The sequence below is a fragment of the Rhinopithecus roxellana genome, chromosome 15 (genome assembly GCF_007565055.1).
Source record: "Rhinopithecus roxellana isolate Shanxi Qingling chromosome 15, ASM756505v1, whole genome shotgun sequence".
NCBI classification, from domain to species: Eukaryota; Metazoa; Chordata; class Mammalia; order Primates; family Cercopithecidae; genus Rhinopithecus; species Rhinopithecus roxellana.
In genome coordinates, this window is record NC_044563.1 from 59,615,275 (window position 1) to 59,641,595 (window position 26,321).

Here is a 26,321-nt window from a genome sequence, read left to right on the forward strand (position 1 = left end):
GGTGCTGATTAAGAGCAGGGCCGTGGTGTCAGACAGCCCTGTCTAGGCTCTGACATTCAGCAAGTCATTTTATCTCTTGAGCCTCAATTTCCTCAAGTATAAAATGGGGGCTCTTGGGAGGATTACATGAAGCAGTGCTACAATGCATGCAGTCTCTGGCACTTGGTAAATGCTCTATGGCCTCTTGGGGAGCAGCAACCTCAACACCTGCATCCCAGGCCCCCAAATAACAGGAGCACCAGCAGGAGCACAGTCAGGGTGTGCTGAGTGAGGCGTCCTCTTTTCTTATACCCACAGTCCTCCTCTCTCCCTCTCCCCAACTTCTGTCCCCTGCTTGGTGTTGTCAGCGATACCCCCTCCCACCCACTCACTCCTGCCCCCTCCTCTCCCCTGCCATCCTTACCACTGTACTGTCAGCCTCCAGCCCAGGCTCCTGCAGCCTCATTCAATTAGGCTGATGCAATTTGCTCGAGAAAAAGTCCCATAATTTGGTTAATCACACCAGTGGGGGATCTGGCCCCAGTCGGGAGGGTGGGGGTGGATAGGAGTTCATACCCACAGCTGAGGCTAGGTGTCGAAGTTCCTGTCTTTTGGGACCTTTACCTGCTTTCTTGGGCTACTTTCAGGAGCCAACAGAGTCCAAAGCTTGGGTCTTCTCAAACCCAGCTACAGAGGCCTTGAAACAGAAGCCTGGACTTCCTGGGTTCGCTTGTATCCCTGGGAGGGTCCCTGCTGCTCTCTGGGCCTCAGTCTCCCTTTCCAAAAATGGGGGTGGAACTGGGGGTGTCTCAGAGGCCCCAGTTTGCCTAGCTCTGCATCTCAGCTCTGGTCAGTCCCCCTTGTGGCTTCTGAAGGGCCTTCTCCTGGGCCTTGGGGAGGGAGCGCTGAGGGGTAGGTGGAGAGGAGTGGGCCCCAGGGAAGTGAGGAGGGTTAAGTATCCTCAGAGTCTCATCTGGAATGTGTCTACCCCAGTCCTATAATCAGAGACCCTCTAGTTCCAGGCTGCGCAACCTGAAGGTGGGGCAGGAAGAAAGGAAGCTGCCCTTTCTTGGTCACCTGCAAGGCCAAAGCCTCTTAACCATGCAGGCTATACCTTGCACAGGAGCTCCAGCAGAGGTGGGGTGGCGCTCAAGCTGAGCCCGCGCTCCCTCACCAAGCCTTTCCCCTCAGGCCCGCATCTACCCAGAGCATTGGGGCCCTTCCTTTCTAATGTGCACACAGGTGCCCCAGCCTCCTGCTGGCAGTCAGCTTAGGCAAGGTTTGACGGCTCAGTTTAATCTTCTCAGCAGCTCTGGGGGAAGGGACCATTTTTATGGATGAGGAACTGATCCCAGGAAGGTCCAAAGACTTGTCCAGTACATATGGTGTATGGCAGGGCAGGCAGATGAGCCCGCACCTGAGGGAGGCAATGGGAGAAGTGACAGGGGTGCACAGAGGAGAATTAGACCCTCTCAGATTCCACCACTCTCAGCCACACATTCACTCACCATTTGGAGACAAGACTAACCACCCGCTAGTGCATTCACAGCTCCACAGACAGCCACACACTCACTACACCACTGTCACATGGACACCAATGACCCGAATCACATAGGCATAGTTGCAGGCCCACATGGTCACTCCCACGTGCAGATGGCCAGTGCACACACATAGACACGGGTACTCACACATGTTTACACTCTTACAACTCATGTGGGTTACAGATTCCCACAGAAACACAGACCTACATACTTCACACGGACATTCTCCCAGTGACCCAGGGAACATAGTCTGCCATGATCATGTGATGGCCTGTAGGGACTCGCCACGGTGGACCATTAATGGGCAGGCTGCACACTTAGGTCGCCAGCAAAGTGGGAGTTCTGCTTTGCTGGTGACCTAAGAGAAGAGGTCAGTTTTGATAAGTGTATCCAGAATTTTGCAGTCAGAAAAACCACACAAAAACTATTTTAATTTTCATTTCCAAGATAAAATTTAGTTTGAATTGTATAGAGGGTCCGAGGGTCTGGTGGGAGGGCATCATCCTCTTTTCAAGGCTTTAGGGGTCTAAGGGACCCATGGATTTACAACAGTCCCACAAGATATCCCAGGCGGACATATTTACCCAGACCAGTGTATGCGTCTGTGTGTGTGTGTGCACTGCGTGCATCTCATGCTGGCTCCCAGATCTTCGGGATGTGAGGAAGGAAAGTAGGAGAGGTTCCAGAGACTCCGGATGTTTGTTCTCTGGCTTCCTGGGCCCTCCAAAGGAAAATAACTCTGGATGCCAGCCTGCCTGCCTGGCTGGCTGGGTGGAAAAGTGGGCCGTGTTGGGAGGTGGGCTATATTGGGAGGTGGGCTGTGTGAGAGCCTGCCTCAGCCCCTGTGGCCCCGCTGACCGGGACCCTGTGTAATGAGGCAGAGTAACTAAGGCCCATGGCCAGCGTTCCATGGGCTCATAGGCCCATCGCCTCCCCTCTCTGGGGCTTGGCGCTCTCATCTGAAGAATGGAGGCAGGGAGGAGGTGAGACTGGATGGGCTTTCCCCTGGAGACTGATTAGAGAGACAGAGACTCAGGGCCAGAGTCCAGAAAACACAGCCAAAGCTGGGGAGGGCACATGAAGGGGGCAAAGCAGGTCTGGGTTCAGGGGAGTGCGTGGGGCCCCAGAGCCTGCCGTGTTTCCACCAACTCTTTCCTTCACTGGAGGAGGGCTCTGTGCCTTGGTGCCTCATGTGCCCAGGGCCCTGTGGCTCAACCTGTTGCTTGCTCTGTGAGGAGGATGGGAGAGAGATGACAGTCCCAGTGATAGGTGGAGGACAAGACCAGGGGAGAGGGTTGGGGGCTTCTGGAGGGCCAGAGCAGGAAGAACAGGAGAGAAGAGAAGACACCACGGTGCAGGAAATGGAGGAGCAAAGGCTTGGAGTGGGGAGGCTGGAGGGTTGCAGGGAATCAGGCTGGGGCACTGCAAAGAGGCCTGAGGCCAGAACAGGAAGAGCCTGGATGGAGGGAGTGAGCAGCCCCTCACCCTTAGCCCCTTGATGAGGTAAGATGACTGCGAGCCCTGCTCCAGGCTGTGTGCTGAGCATTTTGCTTGGAGCCTGTCACTCTGGAGGAGGGGAGGGGGTGTTCCCAGGAGCTATGACAGTCTTGTGCAAGGGAGGGACAGGGTCACATTTACGTTTAACAAAGCACTGCACTGGGAGAGAGGAGCTGAGGGACCACCTGGGGAGCATGGTGACTGGGACCCCAGAGGCCAGGCGTGCCCCAGATGGACCCCACTCAGAAGATTGCTTATCCCTTAGCCCTTATAGAAGGGCTATTTTTAGGAACAATAAAAGTGCTCATACATTCCTGCAGGGGCAGGGAGAGGGAAGGGGGCAGGAGTCAGTGCAGAGGAAGAGGGCGGACCCCTCTCTTCCCCCAACTCTGCCTTGGTCTTCAGGGGCTTCTCCTCAGGGGCTTCCCTAGCCAGCCCTGCCTCTCCAGCCCCCACCTGTCCCTGGGGTTCCCTTCCAGCTCTTATGTCTGTCCCTCTGCTTCTGAATTAGTCCTTGTTCTGACCCGTCTCTCTTTCTCATACTTCCACTTTCCCCCTCCCCCCGGGGTTTGGGGAACAGCTGGGATGGGCCAAGCTCTGATGAGAGAGCCAAATACAGTCATAGGACAAAGCAGCGGGAGGCTGTGGGACACACACATGCCGCAGAGCACAGATACAGAGAGGTGACCGGGCACACAGAGAGGCAGCCAAGCACCCAGGGAGGCTGAGAGGCAGGGAGAAGACGCGCTGGGACAGTCAGGGAGAGTCCCAGAGCAGGCATCACTGGGCAGCCAGCCACTGTGCCCTGCTCTCTGTCTTGTCCCTACGGAGACCAGCATGGCTGGGCTTGCCCCCCGTCCACCCCCACCAGCCCACCCCAGGCTGGCCCTTCCTCCCCGCCCTCTGCAGGCCCACACTAACCCTATGCCAGGCCGCCTCCTTCAGCATTTACCTCCCACACACAATGGGCACAGCGAGGAAACAAGAGACCCAGTCTCTGGCCTGGAAGCAGACGCTGAGCCCCACCTGACATCCGAGAGGGCTCAGCCCATCTTCTGGCCAAGGCAGGTATTAGAGGGGCCCCAAAGACAAGCAGGACTCTGGGACAAGGTGTCCTAGTGTGGCCCAAAGGGCTGGGCTGAAGCATGGGTCTTCTGGCTCCAGGTGAGAGCCTGGGTGAGTCCTTCCCTGCCTCCTCTGGCCTTAGTCTACCCCATCAAGCTGGGATTGGACTCCATGAGGCCTAGGGTCCTGTAGACCCTGGTCCTGTGGGAATTCTCAGAAGGCCTGGGAGGAGGACAAGTGACCACCCAGGAAGGCTTCCTGGAGGAGGTGACCTCACTCATAAAAGAAGGTGATGGTGACAGTGCTCCTCTTGGGGAAGACCTCTCTCTCTTGACCTGCTGCCCTGACCCGGTCACATGTGGAGATGATCCTGAAGCACAAAGGGCCTGCTGGCCTGCGGAGGTACCTGGGAGAGGTTGCCAAAGGCTCTCAGTAGGAGGCACCCCGTTCCTCAGGCTCCTCTAAGACAGTCACTGTGCCAGACTGAGGAGGCTTTGAGAGGTCTCAGCTATCTCCCCTGCCTGGATCCTTGCTCCACACCCCTATTCTCCTTGATGGCATGTAGCCCTCACAGTTTAGTAGTCCTGGGCACACAGGAGTTCACCCAGTCATTTACAGCTCAGCAAATACTTACCAACACCTATGAGGAGCTGGGTACTGCTGGAGACCCGGAGAGGGGCAGGACACAATCTCTGCCCTCCAAAAGCTCCCAGTCTGTTGTGGGAGCCAGAAGGGAAAGGGTGGCACTGCATTGATGCACACGGTGTATGCCATGGTGGTGGACGGGGGGCTGTGGGACCCCCAGATGGGAGTGTCAGACTTGCCTGGAGAGGGAACAACAACAAACTCTCCCTGGAGGGGATCCAGAGCAGGGAAATCACTTGATTGATTGATTCATTCATTCATTCATTCATTCATCATTCATCCATCCACCCATCCAATTATTTCTTTGGCCATCATTTCCTGAGGGATGTAAACTCTCTTCTGACACTGGCCCAGCGGGACACACAGTGTCCTCTTCCTCTCCTGCTTGAGCCACGATGCCTGCCTCTTGGAGGCTCCTGGACTTGCTTTGTCCAACTCCCAACCCACTCTGAGGGGGTGAGGCTGAGGAGGGTGTACAGACATTCAGGGTCACTGAACTCAGAGCTGCAGGGTAGCCACCTCACCAGGGGCCTTTCTCAGGGCGCAGGCTCCCTGGTGGCAGGGCCTTGGTCCTTGCTTGCACACCTTTGGGGACTGGGAGCCCCCTCCTCCATCCTGCTCAGGAGTGTGCCCGCATCTGCCTCCTTGTGACTGCCCTGAACTGCCTCATGGGCCCCAGGCCAGAGGACAAGGAGAGCTAGAATGCCAGGTGACCAGGACGACCGTGATGGCATGGAGAGGGGGATGCTGTGATGTGTTTGGGAGGAAGTTTGTGGCGTCCAGAAGAATGTGGGCAGCAGGAATGGGAGCCACTCTCAGTTCTGCCTTGTAGATGAGGCAGCTGGAAGGTGGGAGGGAGTGGGAGGAGACCTGAGCCGGCTCTGCCCTGCTTGATCTGATATCTGCCTCGCAGGGCAGATATCCTCCCCCTCCCCACACTCAGCTCCTGCCTCCCTCCCTCTTCCCACTCTGACTGTTCCCTCCTTTCCTGACTCCAGACTCTGGGCGAGGGACTGAGGGGATCCTAGTGAGTTAGGCCCTCGGGGAACTGATCATGCAGGCAACTCTTGCCTTCCTTCTCCTGCTCTTTCCCTCTTCCCTTTCCTTCATCCATCCCCAAACCTAGTTCCTGATGGATCCAAGGGTGCAGGGGACAACCAGGAGGGCATTTTGGAGGAGGCAGGAGCTGGAGTAGAAGCTGGGACTGGCTTGGGAAGAGCGAGAGGCCCAGGTGGAGCTGGTTGTGGATGCTGGAAGGGAGGAGCCAACAGTGTGGGGTCAGGCTCCTGTGGACGGGGACACCCTTGAGAGGCGCCGGGACTGGCTCAGGTGTATTCTACAGTGCACGTGTCTCCAGTGTGGCTCGGAGGCTGGAGACGCGGCCCTGTTGGAGTAACAACTGAAGCCGGAGTCTGCGAAGGGTGGGCAGGAGGATAGAGGGATGGGGGCATGGAGGGGGAGGGGGTAAGTAGAGGAGGGAGGGGAGGAAGAGAAAGAGCGGGGAGGAGGAAAGGTCTCTGACAGGTCCCTCCTTTAGGACTGGGCTCCTGCGCTGCGAGTGGCCCTGTTCATACTACCTTGTTATCGGTGTCTCCCCACCACTAGCCTTGCTCTCTCCTTCCATCCCCAGCCTCTCCCCTCCAATGGGACCTTCCCTGGAGCGTCCCCTCATTGGCTGTTCTCACCTGAGCAATGTCCCTCCCCTTCAGTCCGTAGCCTCTTCACCTGTACAATGGGATGACCCAAACAGGCACCTCTCAGGCTTGTAGGAGGATCCAAGATAGTGACAGTGGGTCTCAAGGTGTGGCCCCCCGATCAGCAGCATCAGTGTCATCTAGGAATATTTGGAAATGCAAGTTCTTGGACCTCATCCCAGACCTACTGTATCAGAAACCCCGGGGGCAGGGCCAGCAATCTGCACTTTAACAAGCACTCTGGGTGGTTCTGGTGCACACGAACATTGGGAAATGCCTGGTGGAAACCTCTAGCCACAGGAGGTGCTTGGGAAGGTACCTTCCCCTCCCCAAAGCCTGATGCCTCACTCAAGCATGGCACTGACAGTTGGGCTAGTCCAGCTGCGTTCTGGGTCTCTGTCCTGCCTCCTCCTTCAGACTAAGCCTCCCAAGGGTTGCCAAGCCTCTTTCCTCTATTCTCCTGATCCTGGTCCAGCTCAGCCTCATTGAGAGAGATCTGGGGCTACAAGATCTTCACACTCACAGGCAGTTCCTCTTTGAGCATCCAAGGTACCAGTGTCTTTGAGAGGCGGCTCCTTGGCCAGGTGGCACGCATGGGTGGGTGGGGAGGAAGGAGGAGGAACCACCTTGTTCTGCTTTCTTGTCTCTGACTCTGCAGGCTGGGTGTGCTGTGAGGCTGTGAGGAGGCATAGAGTCAGCTTGGGTGCTGGGCTGAGGCTCGGGGCCGAGGCTCAGCAAAAGGGGACTTCTCTGGTCTGAGCCTACAGGAGGCCTCCTTTGGGGCAGTTTTGCCAGTCACCCTGACTGGGCGGCTGTGCTTGCTAGTGCCAGACCCGTGCTGGGCACAGAGGTCGGTAAGTTCTCCTGTGCCCTTGAAGGGCCCCGTCCCCTGGGAAGATAAGAGACTGTGTACATTGCCCACCGGAACAGGAGGGAGGAAGCAAAAGAGGCATAGATGACACTTGCCTGGCACCCCCTGTTTCCTCTCTAGCTGCCTTTCTGGGTTCTCCATTCTGTGGGTGCTTCTCTTGAGTTAGGTGCTTTCTCCCCATGTTCTCAAGGTGACTATTTGGAGGTTTGTGGGAGGAGTGGGCTGGAGACACAGGAGTAGGTGGGGGCAGGAAGTATGCAGGAGAGAGAGATGGAGAGTGGGAGGAGAAGCTATGAGAGGAAGAGAGGACGCGGAGGTGGGAAAAGACGTCAAGGCTCCTGGAGAGGAACAGGAGTGCAGCCTGGGACAGAGGTGGACGTCGGCTGAGGGAGGCAGGGAGGGAGGCAAGTCCACCTGAAAGGAAGGGAAGGGGTGATGGACAGAGAATTTGTGGACTCCGAGGTCCTGGGGGGATCTAGAAGGACCCTTGCCTTTAGAGAAGGGGATACCAAGGCCCACAGAGAGAGGAGGGCCTCACAGAGGACCTAACACAAGCAGAGTTGCATGAATCAGTGTGAACGGACAGTCCCAAGAGCACAGCTGGACCTTGGGAGGTACTTGACTCTTGAGTTTGATGTTACTGCCTTCCTGTAGGCCAGTGTGAGGGGCACTGTGAGGCTTCCTTGTAGAGAAGGAGGCATGGAGCCAGTGCCAGGCAGCGGGGAGAGCCATAGGAGGACCTGTGGAGATGGGGAAAGGCATAGAGACTCGTGGAGAGCTCTCCATAAGGACCCCAACCATCAGGAAGGGCGTTGGTCTTGTGCTTGTGGCTCCAGAGGGGGTAAGACCAAGGTCTCTGGTTTCATAGAATCTTAGGCTTTAAGAAGGAGTTAGAAGTAATTTAGTCCAGACCCTCTCCTCTCCCCAGATAAGTGCAGAAATGTGGATCCAGCCCAAGGCTGAGCCCCAGCCCTGGCTTCAGAGGAGGCCTGACTCAGAACAGGCTCCCCTTTCTTGGTATCTGGGGTGAATGAAAGATAAGTCCTTGGTAATGGTGCTGTCTGTGGTGCTGACTGGCCCTACCTCAGACTACAGAGCTGCAGGTGGAGCTGGGGAGAGCAGAAAGGCTCCATCTAACCATCTACCCACCCACCCAGCTACCCATCTACCTATCCACCCACCCATCCATCCACCATCCATCTACACCCAACCCATCCTGCACCCATTCATCTATCCACCCACCCACTCATCTGTCCAGCCTCATTGAATTAAACCACAAAACCATAGAACTATATGCTGCAGAGCTAGAAAGATCCATTTTTTAGTAACGAGAAAACTGAGGCTCAGAAGAGGAAAGTTGTTGCTTAAGGCCACACAGAACTTCTGTAGTCAATCTGGGACAGGACTGGAAATTGTGGCTCTTTCCTACACACCACAAGTTCTCCCCTGTGGTCTGGGAAATTGCCTGGTTTTTATGCTGATATCTATACTGATATTTGTTCCAAAAAGCTGTGAAGGCAGGAAATGTGACTTCCTTCACCCCATCCCGAGCCTGAGTTCTGTGTGTGTGTGTGTGTGTGTGTGTGTGTGTGTGTGTGTGTGTATGTGGTGTGCATGCCTAAGTGCAGCCTTGTGTATGCATTGAATATATGATTGCCTTTTGATCTGTCTGTGTGCGTGTTTATGTGAGAGCCTGTGCGTTTGCATGGCAATATGTATTTGTGTGGCATGTGTAGATGGGCATGTGAGCAGGTAAAGCTGTGTCTGTATTTTTCCTTTCCTCTTCCTTTTAAGATTGAAGCCCCCTGACTTGAGCCTCACTCCCCATCTGTGCCTTCAATTCAGGAATCTCCCTGCTTCCCATTCTCAGCTGCTCCCCACTGATTCTCTCCTTCCTTCACTGAAGCAGTGACTCTTCCTTCTGAGCCCACACTTCATGGGCTTTGCAATTTGAGCTGTTTCCTGAATTGATGCAATGGGGTGAGGTTGCTTTGAGATCTGAGGAAGATTCATGGAGGAGATGGCATTTGAGCAAGCCTTGAAGGCCCCTTTGAGTGCCAGATCTGAAGTGGCTCTTCCCAGCTTCAGTTCCTGCACCCAACACCCTCCACTCCTGGGGCAGGCTGGGCAGAACCAGGAGGTAGATTGACAGAGGGATGCCCGCAGAGAGCCTTGGGTTTCATCGGTCACATTGCCATCCAGTCCACTCTGGCACGGATGGGAAACCCTTCCCTGCTGCTGCCCCAACTCTCCCCAACTTTCTTTTCCTGATCTCCTTATTGCTATTATCCTGCCTTTGGCCTGAAAAGTCACAGAAGACTGAACAATCAGAGCAAAGGTCAGGCAGGCACCCACCAATTCCAGTAAAGGACAGTTGAGGGCATTCCCCAATTGAAGCAAAGGGCAGGTTGAGGAGTCCACCAATCAGAACAAAGGACAGACTGTTCTTTCTGAGCCCCCTAGGGTGGGAGCTGGGGATCAGGTGCTGAGCAGGAACCAGACAGGGGCTTGAGATCCAGAGGTTTGGGTTCTGGACCTGGCTCTGTCCTGACTGGCTGGCTCACCACAGGTTGATCACTGCTTCTCATTGAACCTCAGCTTCCTCATCGGTCAAATGGGGAGACTTAGCTCTCTGAAGCCTGTGACTTTGAAAAATTTCTCCTCTGTATCAGGCTCACTTTGTCACCTGGGTCTCTCTTCCCCAAGTCCACATCACGTACGTCAGACTCCACCAAGGGCAGGGCCTCTCAGGAGTCAGCTTGTTGACTCCTCTGCCTCCAGGAAGGAATAGACATAAACTAACTCCACCTTCTGCACTGTCTTTAGAGCCCTGGTCTGGGGAGCATGCGTCTGGAAGACTGTCTTGGGAGTATTGGGGGCATCAGCTCTTCCTCCCCTTTTTAGTCTTCAGAATTGACCTTGGAAGGCCATAATATCCTGTGTGTATTGTACACAGGCATCACTCGAGCTCTTGCCCTGTGAATCTGTAAGGAACTGTACCAGTGAGAACATGTGTGTGTATGTGCGCACGTGGATGGTGTCTGAAGGCATGCTGGGATGTCTGCAAGGATGTGGGGGTCTGTGGCTGTGTGGTGCTGAAGGTGTCTGTGCTGTGATGAGGAGCCTAAGGGTCAAAGGACAAGTGATCCAATTTGGGTATTGTGTTGTCTGGAATCAGTAGCTTTTGATGTCTGACGGCAGACATCTTCCCATGACCAAGATATGTGTCTTCATTCTTGAGCAGTGGGAGGGACCAAGGAAGCCTGGGTATTGGGGAAAGTGATGCTCAGTAAGCAGCTGGGGAGAAGGCCCACTGCTGCCCTCCTCCTGGGAACACAGGATTGCATGGGAGTAGGGGAGGAAACTGCAGCCAAGAAGACTCAGGAGTGAAATTTGGAGCTGAAGCCTGTATGCAAGGCTTCATTTAGAGCCCAGCATGGAGCTTTCTGGCAAATGGGCATTCAGCCCACTCTTGTGCACCCTTGAGGATGGGCAGCTCACTTGCTCCCTCTCTCCTGGTGACCTGTAGCATGCCTTTGTAGTGTGGCCCTGCTTGGAAGAAGGTCCTTCATCCCACTAGACTAAGGCCAGCCTCCCGTGAAATCCTGTGGGTCCCCAGGCTGTCCATGGGGCCAGAGTTCAGATCCCCCATCTAGGAGGGTCTGAGAGATTGGAGTTGGAGACTGATAACCCTGGGTCTTCTCTGCTTTAGATGAGGCATCCCTGGGTTATCCAGTCTTAGTCGCATGCAAAACTTGGTTTCCAATTACCTCCATTCATAGGTCGCCTCCTCTGGATGAGTTTCATCTTGTCAGCACCTGGGACACAATGGACAGAGGATGGTCTAACTAGACTGTAAAAGTGGGGGAACTGTCATTTTCCCAATTGGGTTAACATACCTCTGTTAATATGACCTGCAGTTTGAGCATTTTTATTTCCTGCCAGTCATGCTTACACTGTGGGCTCATGCTGAGCTGTGGTCTTTTAAGACACTCAACTTCATATCATGTTCACATGAATGGGGACCCAGCCATGTCTCCTTCATCTTGCAGTTAATCACTTTGCTCTCTGAACACAGACCCAGCCTTCCACTGGGAAGACATCTGAAAGGACTTCCAAGGGCTTGCGGGAGGGCATGGCTGGTGGATGGTGTGAGTCACGATCTTGCCTTGGCCCTCGTTTCCTTTGTTCTGTTACCTTTCTCTTTGATCCCCATGGCTCTGGCCAAGTTAATAGAGCGAGAAGCAGGGACTTTTGTCTCCGTTCCGGCTCTGCAAGGACGAGTTCTGTTCCTGGGATGGGAAGGCTGTGAGGCAGTCAAGGCTGACGTCTCCTTCTCCTCCTATAGTTGCCAGGGATGGCCCAACTGTTCTCCCACCTTATGGGTCATGCACCCCATAGGCTCTTGATACTCTCAACCCAGCCCCTCATTAGGCTGGAAAAATGAGACTAGGTGAGACCACCTTCCTTCTGGGGAAAGTGAGCGGGACCCAGCTTCAGCAAATATTCAGCTGAGCATCTACTCTGTGTTGGGCATTCTGTGAGGCACTTTTAGGGCTCTGATTCATTTTTATTTTCATTTTTAAGGGCTCAATTTCATATTGTCTTCATGTCAGCCTGTAGGGGGCAACAGCCCCAGCTGCTTCCAACTTACAGATAGGAGACTGAGGCTCAGTGACTCAACCAAGACACTCACTGCTCATACACAGTGGAGCTAGGATTCAAATTTAGGTGTTTTGTTGTTGTTGTTGTTTGCTTGTTTTGTTTTAATTTGGAGCCTTGTGGTTTCCCTACTATGCCAGAATTGTCCTTGACTAGAGAACGAGGGACCTAGAGTCTAGGCCAGGCTTGACCTGTTGACTCACTGTGAGGCCTTTACTAAGTCCCTGGCCCTTCTCTGAGCCTCATTTTCCTCACTTGTAAGATGAGGGTACTTGAACCTTCTGTGGCCTTAAGACTGTTTGATTTTGAGATCCTAAGATCCTGGGATTCCTGTGCCTGAAAGCCCTGGGCTCTGGACTAAGCTGGGGGGTTTTGCTCACAATCCTTTGGGCAGATGGGTCTGCCCTGGCCTGCCCGGCAAAACCCCTCACTGCCCTCTCCTCTCTTCCAGGATGCTTTGCTGAGTCTGGGCTCTGTCATCGACATTTCGGGCCTGCAACGTGCTGTCAAGGAGGCCCTGTCAGCTGTGCTCCCCCGAGTGGTAGGTGCCCGCCCTTGCCCCACACTTCCCACCCCGCCCCCTAAGCCTTTGACCAGCTCTACGCTGTACCTCATTCAGGGCCAAGGAGGAAGGAAGAGGCAGGGTCCCTTCCTCTTCCCCAAGAAAGTCCCCAAGAAAGAGGACTTTCATGGGGAAGTGAAGGGTCTGGGTGGGTGTTCTGAGATGGCTTTCTGGAGGAGGAAGCCTGAAGCGAAGCACCAAGGAATGAACTTGCATAGGAATCCTGCAACAGCTGAGCCAGAAGGGGCCTTAGAGGTTAAGTGGAAAAGCTGTGTCTCAGATAATGAAAGGGATTCACCTAGGATATAACAGGACGTGGTGGAGCCAGCTGGGTTTTGGAATACATGCAGCAGGAGAAGTAGAGGGTAGACATGTAGAAGAACTTCCCGGAAACCAGGTCTGGGAGGTACTAGAATAGGGCTCAGCTCTGTTGAATAGACGTGCATTGGGTTAAAGTGCCCTGCCTGGAGACAGGAGGCTGGAAAAATGACCTCTAGCAGCCTTTTAGCATCTTTCTCTTTGTCCCATCCCAATACCATGGATGAGTTGCAGGTTTGGGGCAGATGGAGGATGGTGATCATGGTTACTTGAGCCCAAAGTGCCTTACTGGGGAGATTGTGCCTCTTGTCATCTGTTCCAGGCCACTCCCCAACCTGGCTTCAATGGCCACTGTTCATCCCTTAGGCAGGAGGATGGGTAAACTGGCCCTTGAGGCCCAAAATAGCAGGTTGTCAGTTGTGCCAGATAGAGAGAAGCAGGGGACTTTTGGAGTCTGGGGAAGGGAGTCTGATCTAGCCTAAAGGGCATGGAAGACTTCCTGGAGGAGAAGATGCCCTGACTGAGTCCCGATAGCCTTAAATGTCCTCTTCCCTACTCTAAACACTGCCAAGGGCAGCCTCTGCTCCAGGAAACATGGCCAACTCAGAATGTGACCTTCCCATCCCTCCGGAGCCCATTGTCCCTGAATCTGCTTGATGGATGAACCACCGGAGGCCCAGAGAGGGAGGGCGCTTGTCCCAAGGTCACACAGCATGACAGGGATAAATGAGACTTGGTATCTAAGCACCCCTATTCTCTCTCCTCAGCTCTGCCTTCCCCAAACCTCCTAGAAGTTCAGAGCCCAGGAGGAGGGCTAATGAGTGAGCTTTATTGAGTGTGAAGTTGGTAGGAAGTGGGTGGCGTGTTGGAGCCCAAAAATAAATCCTCCCAGAGAAGGATGGGACTAAGGCAACATCTACATCTGGCCTGGGGTGGAGGCACATCTGGAAAGGGAGGGTGGTGGAAGCTGGCAGGTCAGTTTCTGCAGAGCTGCCCCGAGAGCCTCTGTGGCCACTGAGGCTGCCCTAGGGCGGGAGGAGGAAGTGACTGGCTCTGTTTCACAGGCAGGGTGCCCTGGTGGCTGTGCCAGTCTAGATGCTCTGTGACAGATTAATTGTCTCCCCAAAGCTGGGGCTGGGATGACAGCTGTGGTCCAGGTTCCTGGGACAGTGGGAAATGTCAACCCTGGCCCCACCAAGAGACCTATAGGAGGTAGGGAAGCCCTGACTTTCAGGAGTCCTGGCTTGGTTGCACAGAGGGGCTCAGCCCCCAGTGAGGTAAGGGAGCTGAGGTCTGCTCTGCTGCCCCCAGGGAGGGGAGCAGAGATGGGGAGGGGACCCCCGCCCAGGGAGGAGAGCTGCTGGCACCTGGCTTCCTCATCAGCACCCATTGTGGCAGGCAGCCCCGAATGCAGATGGTGCTGATGTGTCTGAAATGGTTCCCTCCTTCTCTCCAATAGACTCAGCTAATTTTAACCCAGAGGACTGAGTGAGGGGGTGGGAGACATCCGGACATCCGGAAGTGAAGCAAGGATCTGTCCCCCTCTGCCCCCATGGATTACCCACCCCTCCCTCTGCCTGGGCAGGACTTTCTGTGTGACCCTGCCTGGTCTCTTAACCTCTTTGGGCCAAATAACTCAGACCTCTCCCAGGCTGCTGAAGAAATGGATGACAAGGAGGCTAGATATAGCCGAGGAGTGGGCGGCCTCCTTCCCACTGAATTCTTTATCCCTGAACATCCCACTTAGGTTTCATTCCAGCCAAACAAGAGTGTGTCTGCCCCTCTCACTCCCTTCAGGCCTTTTTCCCACCCCATGCCACACCCACCACTGAACCTGGCTCAGTGTCTCTGGAAGTAGTGGCCAGGCATCTCCTGGGGATTGGGAGAGAGTGGGGGCTGGCTGGGGACAGCCGATGACAGCGAGAGTGGCTGGCAGGATTGCAGACTCTCAGAGTCATGGAAGGCAACTGCTTCTTCTGGGAAGGATTCCACATTTACTGAGTGTGGGCCTTCAAGACGTAGCTCCACTGTCACCTCCTCCCGAAGTCCTCCAGGATACCCTCAGCTGGGAGGCAAACCCTTTTCCACCCTCCTGCAGAGAAAACAGCAGAGTTGTGGTCAAGGCTGTGTTGCATGGGGGTTGGTCAGGGATCCCTAAGGGTTGCCAGTTCTGCTTGGAAGGAATGTAGATTTTTGCCTGTAGGTCAGTGAGGGCAACTACTTCTGCCAAGACATGGCCTGGAACTGAGGCCAGAGCTGCTCTGGGCCCTTGGGGAGGGAGGATTAAAGAGCAAGAGCTTTGATCTCCCTCTGAGGAGCAATCTTTCCAAAATACAAATCTGCTCACGTCTCCCTGCGCACGTCCTGTCCTGCCCCCAGTTCTGTTCGTAAGGCCCATCCCACTCAGCCCTACTGACCTCGGGCCCATCCCTGGTGCCCCTTCCCTCACTGTCTGTTCCTAAATGTTCCATGCTCTATACACCTCTGGACCTACCTGTGTACCTGCAACAAGGCCTGGAAGCCCATTCTGCACCCTGCCCACTCCCTGAATGTGTCTAATTCCCACTCAGTGACAGCTGAAAGGTCACTTCCTCCAAGAAGCCCTCTCCAGCCCCCACGGAGGATGATGCAGTGCCCTGCTCTGTGCTCCTCCCTTGGCTGGGGTTATGGGTGAGTGGTTTCTTGTAGAGTTGAAGGAGGGATGCTTTCTGGAGCATTCCGAGCCCCATCCCTGGTACAGCTCAGAGTGGATGCTCGGTTATTGTTTGCTGAATGTCTGAGGCTGGAGTCAGGCAGGGAAATATCCCCGGATGGGAGGTGATTTGTCTGCACCTTCAGTCCTTCAAATTCTTTGCCTGGCACGTTGGGTTTCGGGTGGTAAAGAAAGTCGCAGGTTGATGAATCCTGCTTGGAATTGCCTGCTTGGAATTCTTTCCAAGAGGAGGGGATGAGGCGCTTAGTTCACAAGGTGTATTGCTGCCCTGGTTGCATCTTAGAATCACCTGGAGAGAAAACCAAACAGATCATTGCCAGAGCTCCACTCCCACAGGTTCTATGACCTTGCCCCGCAGACCCCTGCGTGCAGGCTGGGACTGGGCAGCTGAGAGGACCTCTCCACAGGGTCTCATAAGTGCCTTCTGTCCTAGGAAACTGTCTACACCTACCTGCTGGATGGGGAGTCCCGGCTGGTGTGTGAGGACCCCCCACATGAACTGCCCCAGGAGGGGAAAGTCTGGTGAGCCATTCTCTGCACCCCCATTGCCCTCTTGCATGGCCAAGGATTCTCAGGGCTGAGGCACCATCCAAGGTCAACTGGTCTGACCCTCCCCATCCAACCTTGATCTCTGCCTCCCTGCCAGGTGGGATTCCTTGGCCAGGTTGCTGACCCCAGCATAGAAGGGCAGAAGCAATGTCTTCTCTTTGTTGGGGAAATGGATAGGCACAGAGAAAGTACCAAGTGATGGTGAATTTTCTCCTTCTAATTGCTTCTAAATGGCTGCGGCCTCCTCAGAGCAGAGTTTCAGAACATTGGGGCTATGGGGTCTATCAGTTAGAACACTAGCATGCTGTGAGAACTACTGTGAGGCTGGACTTGGAATCCCAGCATCCTGGGCCTGCAGGAGCTCACGGTGCCAACTCACTGCATCTGAGAACAGGGAGATCAGAGGCAGTGTCCTGCTGAGGGTTCTGGAGCCCCACTGCCTGGGTTCGAATCTTAGCTCCCTGTTTACTAGCTGTGCAACCTTGGGCAAATGACACAACCTCTCTGTGCGTCAGTTTTGTTTGTGAAATGGTGATACTAATGGTACTTATAGGATTGTGGGGAGGATTAAATGTGTGTCACACATGTAAATGCATTTAAGTCAGGCCTGATCCGTGGTGAGGACTATCTGTTGCGGATTGTTGGGGATTACTATTGTGAGAGAATGCTGGAATCACTGACTTCAGGATCTTGGGATCAGTGCACTTGGCCCCGTGATACCTCGATGCCCATTTAATTCAGCCTCCTCATTTTCCAGATGAGTGGATATCATGAGACATGACCAAGGTCACATGCCAGGTATGAGGCAGAGCCAGGCCTAGGACTCAGGTCTTCTGACTCCTGGCCATTTAGGGGACAGTGAGAGGAAGTGGAACTTATCAGATGAGAAAATGTTGAGGGCAGGCATGGGGCTGGGAGGAGGTGGGCTCTGAAGGATGTGGCCATCGCCTGCTAAGCACTGAATGCAGAGCCATTGTGGGGCCCAGGGGGCACTGGGCAGGAGCTGAGGGCAGAGTGGGCACCAGTGGGGGTGCCCCAGAAGGCAGCTCTCTACCCCTATGAGGAGGGCTTTTCCAGCAGGCCAAGTGATCCAGGGATGTGGCTTTTTCAGGTAGCAGCTGAGCCTGGCAAGCCACTCACCTTTCACAGGGGCCATGGAAAGAGTTCCTGTTTGAGGATGCTGGACTCATGGTCCTGAGGCCCCTCCTGGTGCTGGAAACCCTGGTTTCTAGGATGCTGGTCTCTCCCCAGCCCTTTCCCATGGAAGGAGTTGGTTCAGCTCTGATAGTCACCTTCCCACCTCCTATTCTCCCACTGAGCTCCTTTCACCTTCCCCGAACAACTTCTCCAGTCAAAGAGCATGGGAACAAAGCCACTGCCACCTCTCTCTAGCCTTCATGTCCCATCTGTAAGAGGATCGTCTGAAAGGTCTTTAGAATCTTAACGGGAAACATGTGGTCATGTTCCCCTTTCTCCTCTAATTCTAAAGAACTGCTCTCCTCCAGCAACCCCCACCTCTAATTCTAAAGAACTTTGCTTCATATAAGCTCCACTCCTCCAGGAAGGCTCCTCAAAGCAGCCTGGGTGGCCTTCCTGGGAGGGATGCAGGAAAACAGGCTCAGGAGGCAGTTGGAGGGCAGCCTGCAGGTTTGCTTTACCCCCGGGACCCACACATACTCCCCTCAGCTGTCTGGGCATGTGGAGTGGGTGCGTATCTGTGGTCCAGGAATCTTTGAGAGGGCTCAGATCCTTGGCATCAGCTGCCCTTTCAGCATCTTCCCTCCAACCACTTCAGACTCAGTAAGCCCTTTGGAAAAAATACAAAACAAAACAAAACAAAAAAAAAAAAACAGCAATTAAAAGTGAATGTTCAAATCCAATTATCCCAGAGCTCAGTGGAGATGGGGAGGTGAGTGCCTGCTGGGAGAGGGGTTGAAGATTCCAGGAGGAGGGCCAGGGGATGAGAAGACAAGAGGGTGACGGCAGCGAGGACCTCCCAGGGGACATACCCATCATCAGGACACACCCGTCATCATCCCCAAACAGGAATTCTTTCCATGGCCCCTGTGAAAGTGAGTGGCTTGCCACGCTCAGCTGCTACCTGATAAAGGATTGGGGTGAAGGCCCAGGCCCAGTGCTCTCTCTGGTATCTGAGCTTTGCTTGCCCACCTTTGTGCCTGGTGTCTGGTGGTGAGCCCACCTCCACAGTTAGGGCGGACAGGCCCCAGGGTTGGCTGGGCCCTGCTCTCAGGAGCTCCCAGCAGGATGGGGACTTGAGACCCAGGTGTATGGAAGAGGGAAGAGCACTGGAATGGGATTCAGACAGGTCTGGATTCTAGCTCGGCCCCCTCCCTGTCTCTCTGCTTTCCTACCTGCAGCCCGGTCTATTGGCTTAATGGATAACAGGTGCCAAGTGCTTGGCAGAGGGGCCAGCACACAGTAGGAGCTCAATGATTGTTACTTGCACCCCCAAGTCCCAACCAGCGATTAGCCTTGAGTGACCTTGAGAAAACACCTTCCCTTCTGGCCTCTTTTTCTGTGAAATGGGTGGGGTTGGGTACAGGGTCCTTCAGATGGTGACCTCTGTGGCTCTGGTCCCCCCAGGAGGGAGAGGGACCAACCTGCAGGCTGCCATGGAGCCTGAGGCTCTCGCAGTGCCCGAGGAGGTGGGGGTGTGCGGAGGGTGCTCCTCCAGGAAACCCTGGACGGCTGGCAAACAGCAGCAGGTGTGGCGTGGAGGCTGAATCATAAAGACAGATAAGGAGGCCCGAGGCAACGGGCAGGGAATGGGCTCAGGGCGGTGTGGGGAGAGGCAGGGTGAAAAAGGGTCAAGGCGGGAGTGAGGAGGCCCCCCCGCCCCAGCTCCCAGCCCCACCTGCTCCTGTTCCTGCCACTCTGCAGGCTCTCAGATGCCCAGCTGCATCCCCCCAGTGTGTCTGGCTTTCCTGTCTTCTGGTGCTTGCAAGGGCTGTTCACTCCCTTGTAAAGACCTTTCCTGTTCCACTTTCATTTCAGTCAATCCCATTTTACTTATCTTTCATGGCCTGACCAGAAACCCTCTTGGGGAAGCCTGCTCCACAGTTCCCTGACACTGAGAAGGAGCCAACTTTCAGAAAAGGGGTCTGGGCCATATTGGCCTCCCTTAGGGATGGGTCTGTTCACAGGAAGAACCCTGGGCTGGGAGTCAGAGACCTGGGATCCAGGACAACAGGGCTGCAATCCCAATCGATGCCCTCTCCCTGGGCCTCCATCTCCCCTTCTGTAAAATGATAGGCTGAACATTCTGATGTTGAGGGCTGGTGAGACTCTGAATTGTAAGGGCTGCAAAGGGCCTCAGAGCTGGAGAGGAGAGAATCCTGGAAGGCTGCCTGGGCCAGGGTCTTCCTGAAAGGAGGCTTCACTTCCCTCTTGTTGGTGCCCCACCTCCATCTCCCAGACTGTTTCAGGCCCCAGTTCTGCCGCCTTCCTCTTGTGTCTCCTGCTATCTTAAAGCCTTTGATTACCTGCTGCTGAGTGCAGCAAAAATCTCAGGCCTCTCAGCTGCAACTGAAGCACCCACCGCCCACCTTGGCCCAGACTGGCTGTCTCCCTCCGCTACCACTTGGGGGTCCTCAGGGCCCATCCCTTAGAAATTTCTTCCCCTAAACTGACCAGGTCTTTCATTACAGAATCTGACCATCCCTAGGGTTTGTCTCGGAGGACACCGGGAACGGTCTGCTCCCATCTCAGGATCCTCACATGCTGGGGGAAGGAGGGCGAAAAGACGGTCCAGGTCCTGGGGGCTCAGTGAGAGTGGGGGCTCAGTGACAGTGGGCAGCCTCAGTGAGGGGATGGGGACTCAGTGAGGATATGAGGGCTCAGTAAGAGTGGGGTGGCCCAGTGAGGGGATTGGGGCCCAGTGAGAGTGAGGGGCTCAGTGAGAGGGTAGGGACTTAAGTGAGGGGATGGAGGCTGAGTGAGAGTGTGGGGGCTCATTGAGAGGGTGGGGGCTTAGTGGGGAATGGGGGCTCAGTGAGAGGATGAGGGCTCAGTGAGGGGATGGGGGCTGAGGGAGGGGATGGGGCTCAGTGAGAGGATGAGGGCTCAGGGAGAGGATGGGGGCCAGTGAGGGGATGGTGGTTGAGTGAGAAGATGGGGGCTGAATGAGGGGGTGGGGGCTGAGTGAGACGATGGGGGCTGAATGAGGGGGTGGGGGCTCAGTGAGACGATGGGGGCTCAGTGAGGGGATAGGGGCTCAGTGAGAAGGTGGGGGCTCAGTGAGGGATAGGGGCTCAGTGAGAGGATGAGGGCTAAGAGGATGAGGGCTCAGTGAGGGGATGGGGGCTGAGGGGATGGGGCTCAGTGAGAGGATGAGGGCTAGGTGAGAGGATGAGGGTTTGGTGAGGGTATGGGGGTTAGTGAGGGGATAGGGGCTCAGTGAGAGGATGGGGGCTCAGTGAGGGGATGGGGGCTCAGTGAGGGGATGGGGGCTCAATGAGGGGATGAGGGCCGAGGGGATGGGGACTGAGTGAGAGGATGAGGCCAAGTGAGGGGATGGGGCTCAGTGAGAGGATGGGGGCTCAGGGGGTGAGGGCTGAGTGAGGGGATGGGACTCAGTGAGAGGATGGGGGCTCAGTGAGAGGATAGGGGCTCAGTGAGGGGTGAGGGCTGAGTGAGGGGATGAGGACTGAGTGAGTGGATGGGGTCTCAATGAGGGGATGAGGGCCGAGTAAAAAGATGGGGGCCCAGTGAAAGGAAAGGGCTCAGTGAGAGGATGAGGGCTGAGTGAGTGGATGGGGGCTCAGTGAGAGGATGAGAGTCAGTGAGGGGATGGGGACTAAGTGAGGGGATGGGGGCTTAGTGAGATGATGGGGGCTCAGTGAGGGGATGGGGCTCAGTGAGAGGATGGGAGATCAGTGAGAGGATGGGGGCTCAGTGTGGGGATGGGGGCTCAGTGATTGGATGGGGGCTCAGTGAGATGATGGGGGCTCAGTGAGGGGATGGTGCTCAGTGAGACGATGGGGGCTCAGTGAGGGGATGGGGCTCAGTGAGAGGGTGAGGGCTTAGTGAGGGGATTGGGGCTCAGTGAGAGGATGGGGACTCAGTGAGGGGGTGGAGACTTAGTGAGAGTCGGGGGGCTCAGTGAGGGTGGGGGTTCCCTGGGGGGATGGGGTTCTGTGGGAGGATGGGCTCAGCAACAGGCTTGGCTGCTCGCTGATGCCTGGGACCTAGTGGGTGTTGGAGGAAGGGGCTTCTCCAAAGTAGAGGACCTGAGAAAGACACACACAGGGGCTCAGAGAAGTGCAGGGGACCCAGCTTTTTCCAGGCTGTTGGCCCTACCAGCAGAGAACCTTTCCCTCGATTCTTTTTCCATTAAACAAATAGTTGTTAAAGGGACGGAACTGCTATAAAATCCACGCCTATTCCTCTCTTTACTCTGTGCCCATCTGTCCTTATCTTCAGTGGGGCAGGCCATGACCACCCAGGCACCCAGTGCTGTCATTAGCCTTCGCCTGGGCAGCTGGCCCTGGGGGGTGGAGTTCCCCACAAGCCCAAGCATGAGCCTGGAAGGCAGGGTGGGGGTGGCGGAGTAGTAAGGGAGGAACTGGAGTGGAGCAGGGAGCTGATCTAAGTTGAGCGAGGAGCGATCGGGGGTCTGAGCAGTGGAAGAAGCTCCCACTCCCATGTGGGTGAGGGAGACTCAGCCTCGGCACATTCCCCCTTGCAGTCTGTGGGCATCTTTGGAGCCTTCAGGAGGACAGCAGTTCTGGGAGGGCTATGGCAGAGGAAAGGGGCTCCCACAGGGATAGAGTAAGGTGAGCGTGGGCTGTGGGGTCCTGCAAAGCTGGGGGAGAGCAGACTACAGAGGAAGGTGCCAAGGCTTCCTGAGAATTGAGGGTCCTTGGAAGCCCCAGTGCTTGGGGCCATCTCGGCTTAGTCAAGGTTGGTCTATCCCAGCCCTGCCTCTCTCTTGTCCAGGGCCACTAAGATGATCGGACCCTCACTGAGACAAGGTTTCCAGTATCACAATCTCCTTATGTTGAGAGTTCTACCCAGGCAGCGCAATCAGATTGTTCTGAAATCACCTGACCATTACCGTCCCCTGCTCAAATCCCTCCCAGGGCTCCCCCTGCCCTCAGGCTTAAGCCCAGCTCCATAGGACCCTGGCCTCTGTCTAGCCTTGCTCTCGGCTATCCAGCCACACCAACCTCCTTGTGGCCGTACCTTTCAGCAGGCACACAGTCTTCTCGCCTCCAAGCCTTCGCACATGCAGTTCCCTGGACGTCCTTTCCTGTCTGCCTCAATAACCCTGCGTGTCCTTTAGGACTCAACTCCGGTGTCTCCCTCTACAGGAAGCCTTCTCTGACTCTATCATACCCTGCACCTGGGCGGGCTGGGGCCTGCGCTTCCTGCCTTTGGCAGAGCCCTCATCTCCTGACTCAAGCGTGGGTCTGTATGTCGATCTCCACATGTCCCTGGCCTCCTCAGGTGGGGCATGTGTCTGACCCCTCTGCTCACCTCAGCCCTCAGCCCTCAGCACTGAACCTGACCCAGAAGGACCCAGTGGAATGAGAGACTTGAAGTAGAACCCTCCCCTGAGGTTTTTAGTCTAGAATGCTTATTCTTGCTCTGGCATGGAGGATGAATTGAAGAGACCCAGCTAGGAAGCTAGAGGCTCGGGGAGAGGCTGCTCCAGGGTTCGGGGAAAAGGTGTCTCCACGTGAGCAGGGCAGTGACTTGGGCATAGAGAGCAGAGGACAGTTGTGGGTGATACCTGGGAGGTGACTCACTGATCGGATGGGGAGGTGAGGAAAGAAGGCAGGTTTTCGGAGAAGCTGCAAAGGACCCAGTGGATGGTTGTGCTGCTTTGCTGTGAGGTGGGGGGAGTGGAGATAATAATTCAGATGGGATGGGGGTCCCTGGGCCACCTCAGGGACATGGGTGGGAGGCTCCAGGTGGCCTTTGAGTATCTGGGGTCTGGAGCTCATGAGTGAGGGCTGGAGAGTCATGAGGCCGTGAGCACGGAGGGGTTTTGTGCAAAAGAGAAGGAAGGCTGAGGACAGATTCCTTCATCAGGGTCCTGGGAGAGAGGCCAAGACAGCTCCAGTCCAAGGGTGGGAGGGGAATAGTTAGGGGTCGGCAGGATGAGGCTGCAGTGCGCACTGACCAGCAACGCAAGGACCATTGCCACCTTGTGGCCTCCGGGTAACCAGATTGTCCGAGGCCAAGGAGCTGGGCAGGGTTTGGCCGGGGGTCACCCACTGCCTCCATGAAGCCTCAGCCTTCATCTCATCCGTTTAATCATCAGGAAACGTGGCTCCCATTGCCCTCCTGCCGCCCTACGTCCCTCTCCTTCCTGGGGTGACTGGCAATGTGGACAGCCGGGAACTGGAGCCCAGCACTCCAGGAACCTTAAAGATCCTGGGTGTAAGGGCTGGAAGGTGGGAGAAACCACCAGTTCCTGTAGATCCTGGATTACTTAAAGTGGCTGGGAAGGAATGGGCCTGGTTCAGAATACTGCGTGAGCTTGAACGAGATGCTCAACTTCTTTGGTCCTTGTTTTGTCTAGAGTCTGTGACCTAGTGAGCTTGTGACTTGCAGGCCACCCCCTCTTTTTCCTCATGTGACCTTTGCTGGGCTTCCCTTAGTGACACTGTATGCACACAGTTCCCCAGGTTTCTCTTCTGTCCAGGCCAGGCAGTTCCTACAAGCACAATTAAGTGGAGGCAGCATGAGGAATGAAGAACCCAGGACAATTAATCATCAAGGAGTGACATTTGGTGCAAACTCAGGTGCTTAATTAAGCAGGTTGAACCAGAGGCCAAGGGGGTAGAGGAGGTGGGTTGTGTGGTGGGATAGAGAGAAACTCATTCTTCCCATGCCAACCTCCCCTGCCTTGGTTCCCACCACCCCTCTGCCACCGTCATACCCTGACACTCACACCTGCCCTCCGTTCAAAGCTCACACCTCCATAGGTATTTGGAAAGTTTCCAGCATAGTGGTTAGACCTAGCCCTGGTACCACCTGCCTGGGTTCAAATCCTGGCTCTACCACTTATTCACTGTGTGACCCTGGACAAGTATTTAGCCTTTTGGTGCCATAGCTTCTCCATCTGAAAATGAAGATATCAAACTCATAGAATTGCTGGGAACTCTGAGTTCATCTATGTGAGTTGCTTGGGCTGTGCACGGGACGTAGGAAATGGCCAATAAACTTTAGTTATGATGATTACCTCCTGTGCTTAGCACTAACAGTTGATCAACAATTGTTTTCTGAGGATGGTGATGGGGAGGGTTCTTCTCTCCCCACCCTAGTTCTCCTTGGGAAGATCAGAGAGGTCAGGTCACATGCCTAAGGTCAGATTGTAGCAGGCAGCCCAGCTCTGAGCCCCTGCATTTACTTCCTGTGCTCTCTCACTGCCTGGAAGATCTGTGCAGGGCCCCACCTGAGCCTTTACCAGCAAGGGGCACCAGAGGCCAGACTGTGGCTGCCTGTTTCTCCACATAGGGGCCAGGGTCCCCTAGTTTTTCACTTTTGCTGTCATCGTGTCCACCCTGAGGCAGGTCAGCTTGCCCAGATCCTTGCACATGTGCAGGGTCCAAACTTTCCTGTGTCCCCAGGCCAGGCCTTGCTCCTCCCTGAGCTGGGAGCTCTCAAGGTGGCATCATGTCCTCTTTTCAGGGAGGCTATCATCTCCCAGAAGCGGCTGGGCTGCAATGGGCTGGGCCTCTCAGACCTGCCAGGGAAGCCCTTGGCCAGGCTGGTGGCTCCACTGGCTCCTCATACCCAAGGTAAGGGCCAGGGGCTGGGCAGGGGCAGGGAGGGACTGTGGCCCCTGCACTCCAGGTCATGTCTGTCTTCTACCCCTCTCCATCTCTGTCTCCTTCTTTCTCTTGCTCTGTGTCTCTAGCAATCCCTCCATCTAATTCTCTCTCTATTGTGCTACTAAACTCTCTGAGCCTCAACTTCCTGACTATAAAATGGGACAATAGTATTTACCTTGAGGGGGTGTTTCAAGGAGGCGCAAGTAAGATCATGCATGTTAAGAGCCTGGCACACGCGAGGGCTCAGTGGCCCGTGGCTGTGGTTGTGATGTGCTTGTGCCTGATGCTGGATGGGGCTATAGTTGTTCTCACACTCTCTCTGTCACTGTCATTGGCCCTATTTCTCTTTCTCTTTTCCTCCATGCCTCCTGTCCGCCATGTCTCTCTCTGCCTCGTGTCTCAGTCTCTCTAGGTCTCTGTCCTCTGTCTCGATGTGGAAAGTGCACAAGACTGGGAGTCAGGAGACCTGACTTGCTGTGTGATCTTGGGCAAGTCACTTCCCCTTTCTAGACCTCAGTTTCCCAATCTGTAAAATAGAGGTGCTCAGCCTCACCTGCCTTCCTCCCTGCAACCCTGAGAGGATCACGAGAAGGTTGTTGAGTGAAGGGGTTTCCTTCCGTGCAGAGGCTGTTGCTGAGGTTGTTTTTGTCACTGCCTCAGGACCCGCCTCTATGTTTCTGTGGGTTTTGGGGTCTCTCTGTGTCTCTGTCCTGGCCTCTCTTTGTCTACATCTTTGTGTCCCCGCCCTGGGTCCCGGCTTGGTATCTCTGAGCCTCACCAGCCCTGCAGGAGCACCTCATTGCCCTCTCCCCCTCAGTGCTGGTCATACCGCTAGTGGACAAGGAGGCCGGGGCCGTGGCAGCTGTCATCTTGGTAAGAGCCTGCCTAGGTGGTGGGATGTGGGGAGAGGAGACCACGGGAGGGAGTGGTGGATAGAGCCTGTCTGGGGCGTGTGTGTGTGTGTGTGTGTGTGTGTGTGTGTGTGTGTGTATGTGTGTGTGTGAGAGAGAGAGATGGGAGCCATAAGTGAGGATGGAGTGAGGGGAAGTGGGGGTGTGGGAGTGGGAGGAGTTGGGGCATCTCCCACACCCCAGCCTTCTGCCCCACCTCGAATGGGTAGGATGAAGCCATTGGCCCAGTCAGCAGCTTTCTGAGGGACGTGCAAGCCCCAGCTGGACTCTCAGCCCCCATGAGGTTAGAAGGCCCAGCCATTGGCATACACAGCGCTAACCTTGGTTTCTCTTTGGGATCGTCCACATGGGGTGGGGACCGTGTCCAGGAGGGCATGAACCAAGTGAGGTGTGAAGAGAGAGGCTGCGGAGGGACAGATGGACCTAAGGGCCTGACCAACAGAGACAGTGTGGAAAACTAGCCAGAGATTTGGAGTGGCTGGAGCTGGGGCCCTTGAGGGGAGAAAGGCC

The 26,321-nt window shown here is 55.3% G+C and overlaps 1 protein-coding gene across 4 annotated transcripts in view; it reads left to right on the forward strand.

Moving 5' to 3' along the window:
- Positions 1-26,321, forward strand: part of PDE2A (phosphodiesterase 2A) — a 100,987-nt gene that overhangs the window by 54,828 nt on the left and 19,838 nt on the right. For 3 of the 4 annotated variants that reach the window (XM_030917464.1, XM_010366884.2, XM_010366885.2), the window contains 4 exons: positions 12,406-12,495; positions 15,981-16,069; positions 24,758-24,867; positions 25,718-25,773. The exons of the other annotated variant lie outside the window; for it this stretch is intronic. In XM_030917464.1, the coding sequence (XP_030773324.1) occupies positions 12,406-12,495; positions 15,981-16,069; positions 24,758-24,867; positions 25,718-25,773 (345 nt within the window). The remainder of the gene's footprint in view (positions 1-12,405; positions 12,496-15,980; positions 16,070-24,757; positions 24,868-25,717; positions 25,774-26,321) is intronic. 4 annotated transcript variants of the gene reach the window in all.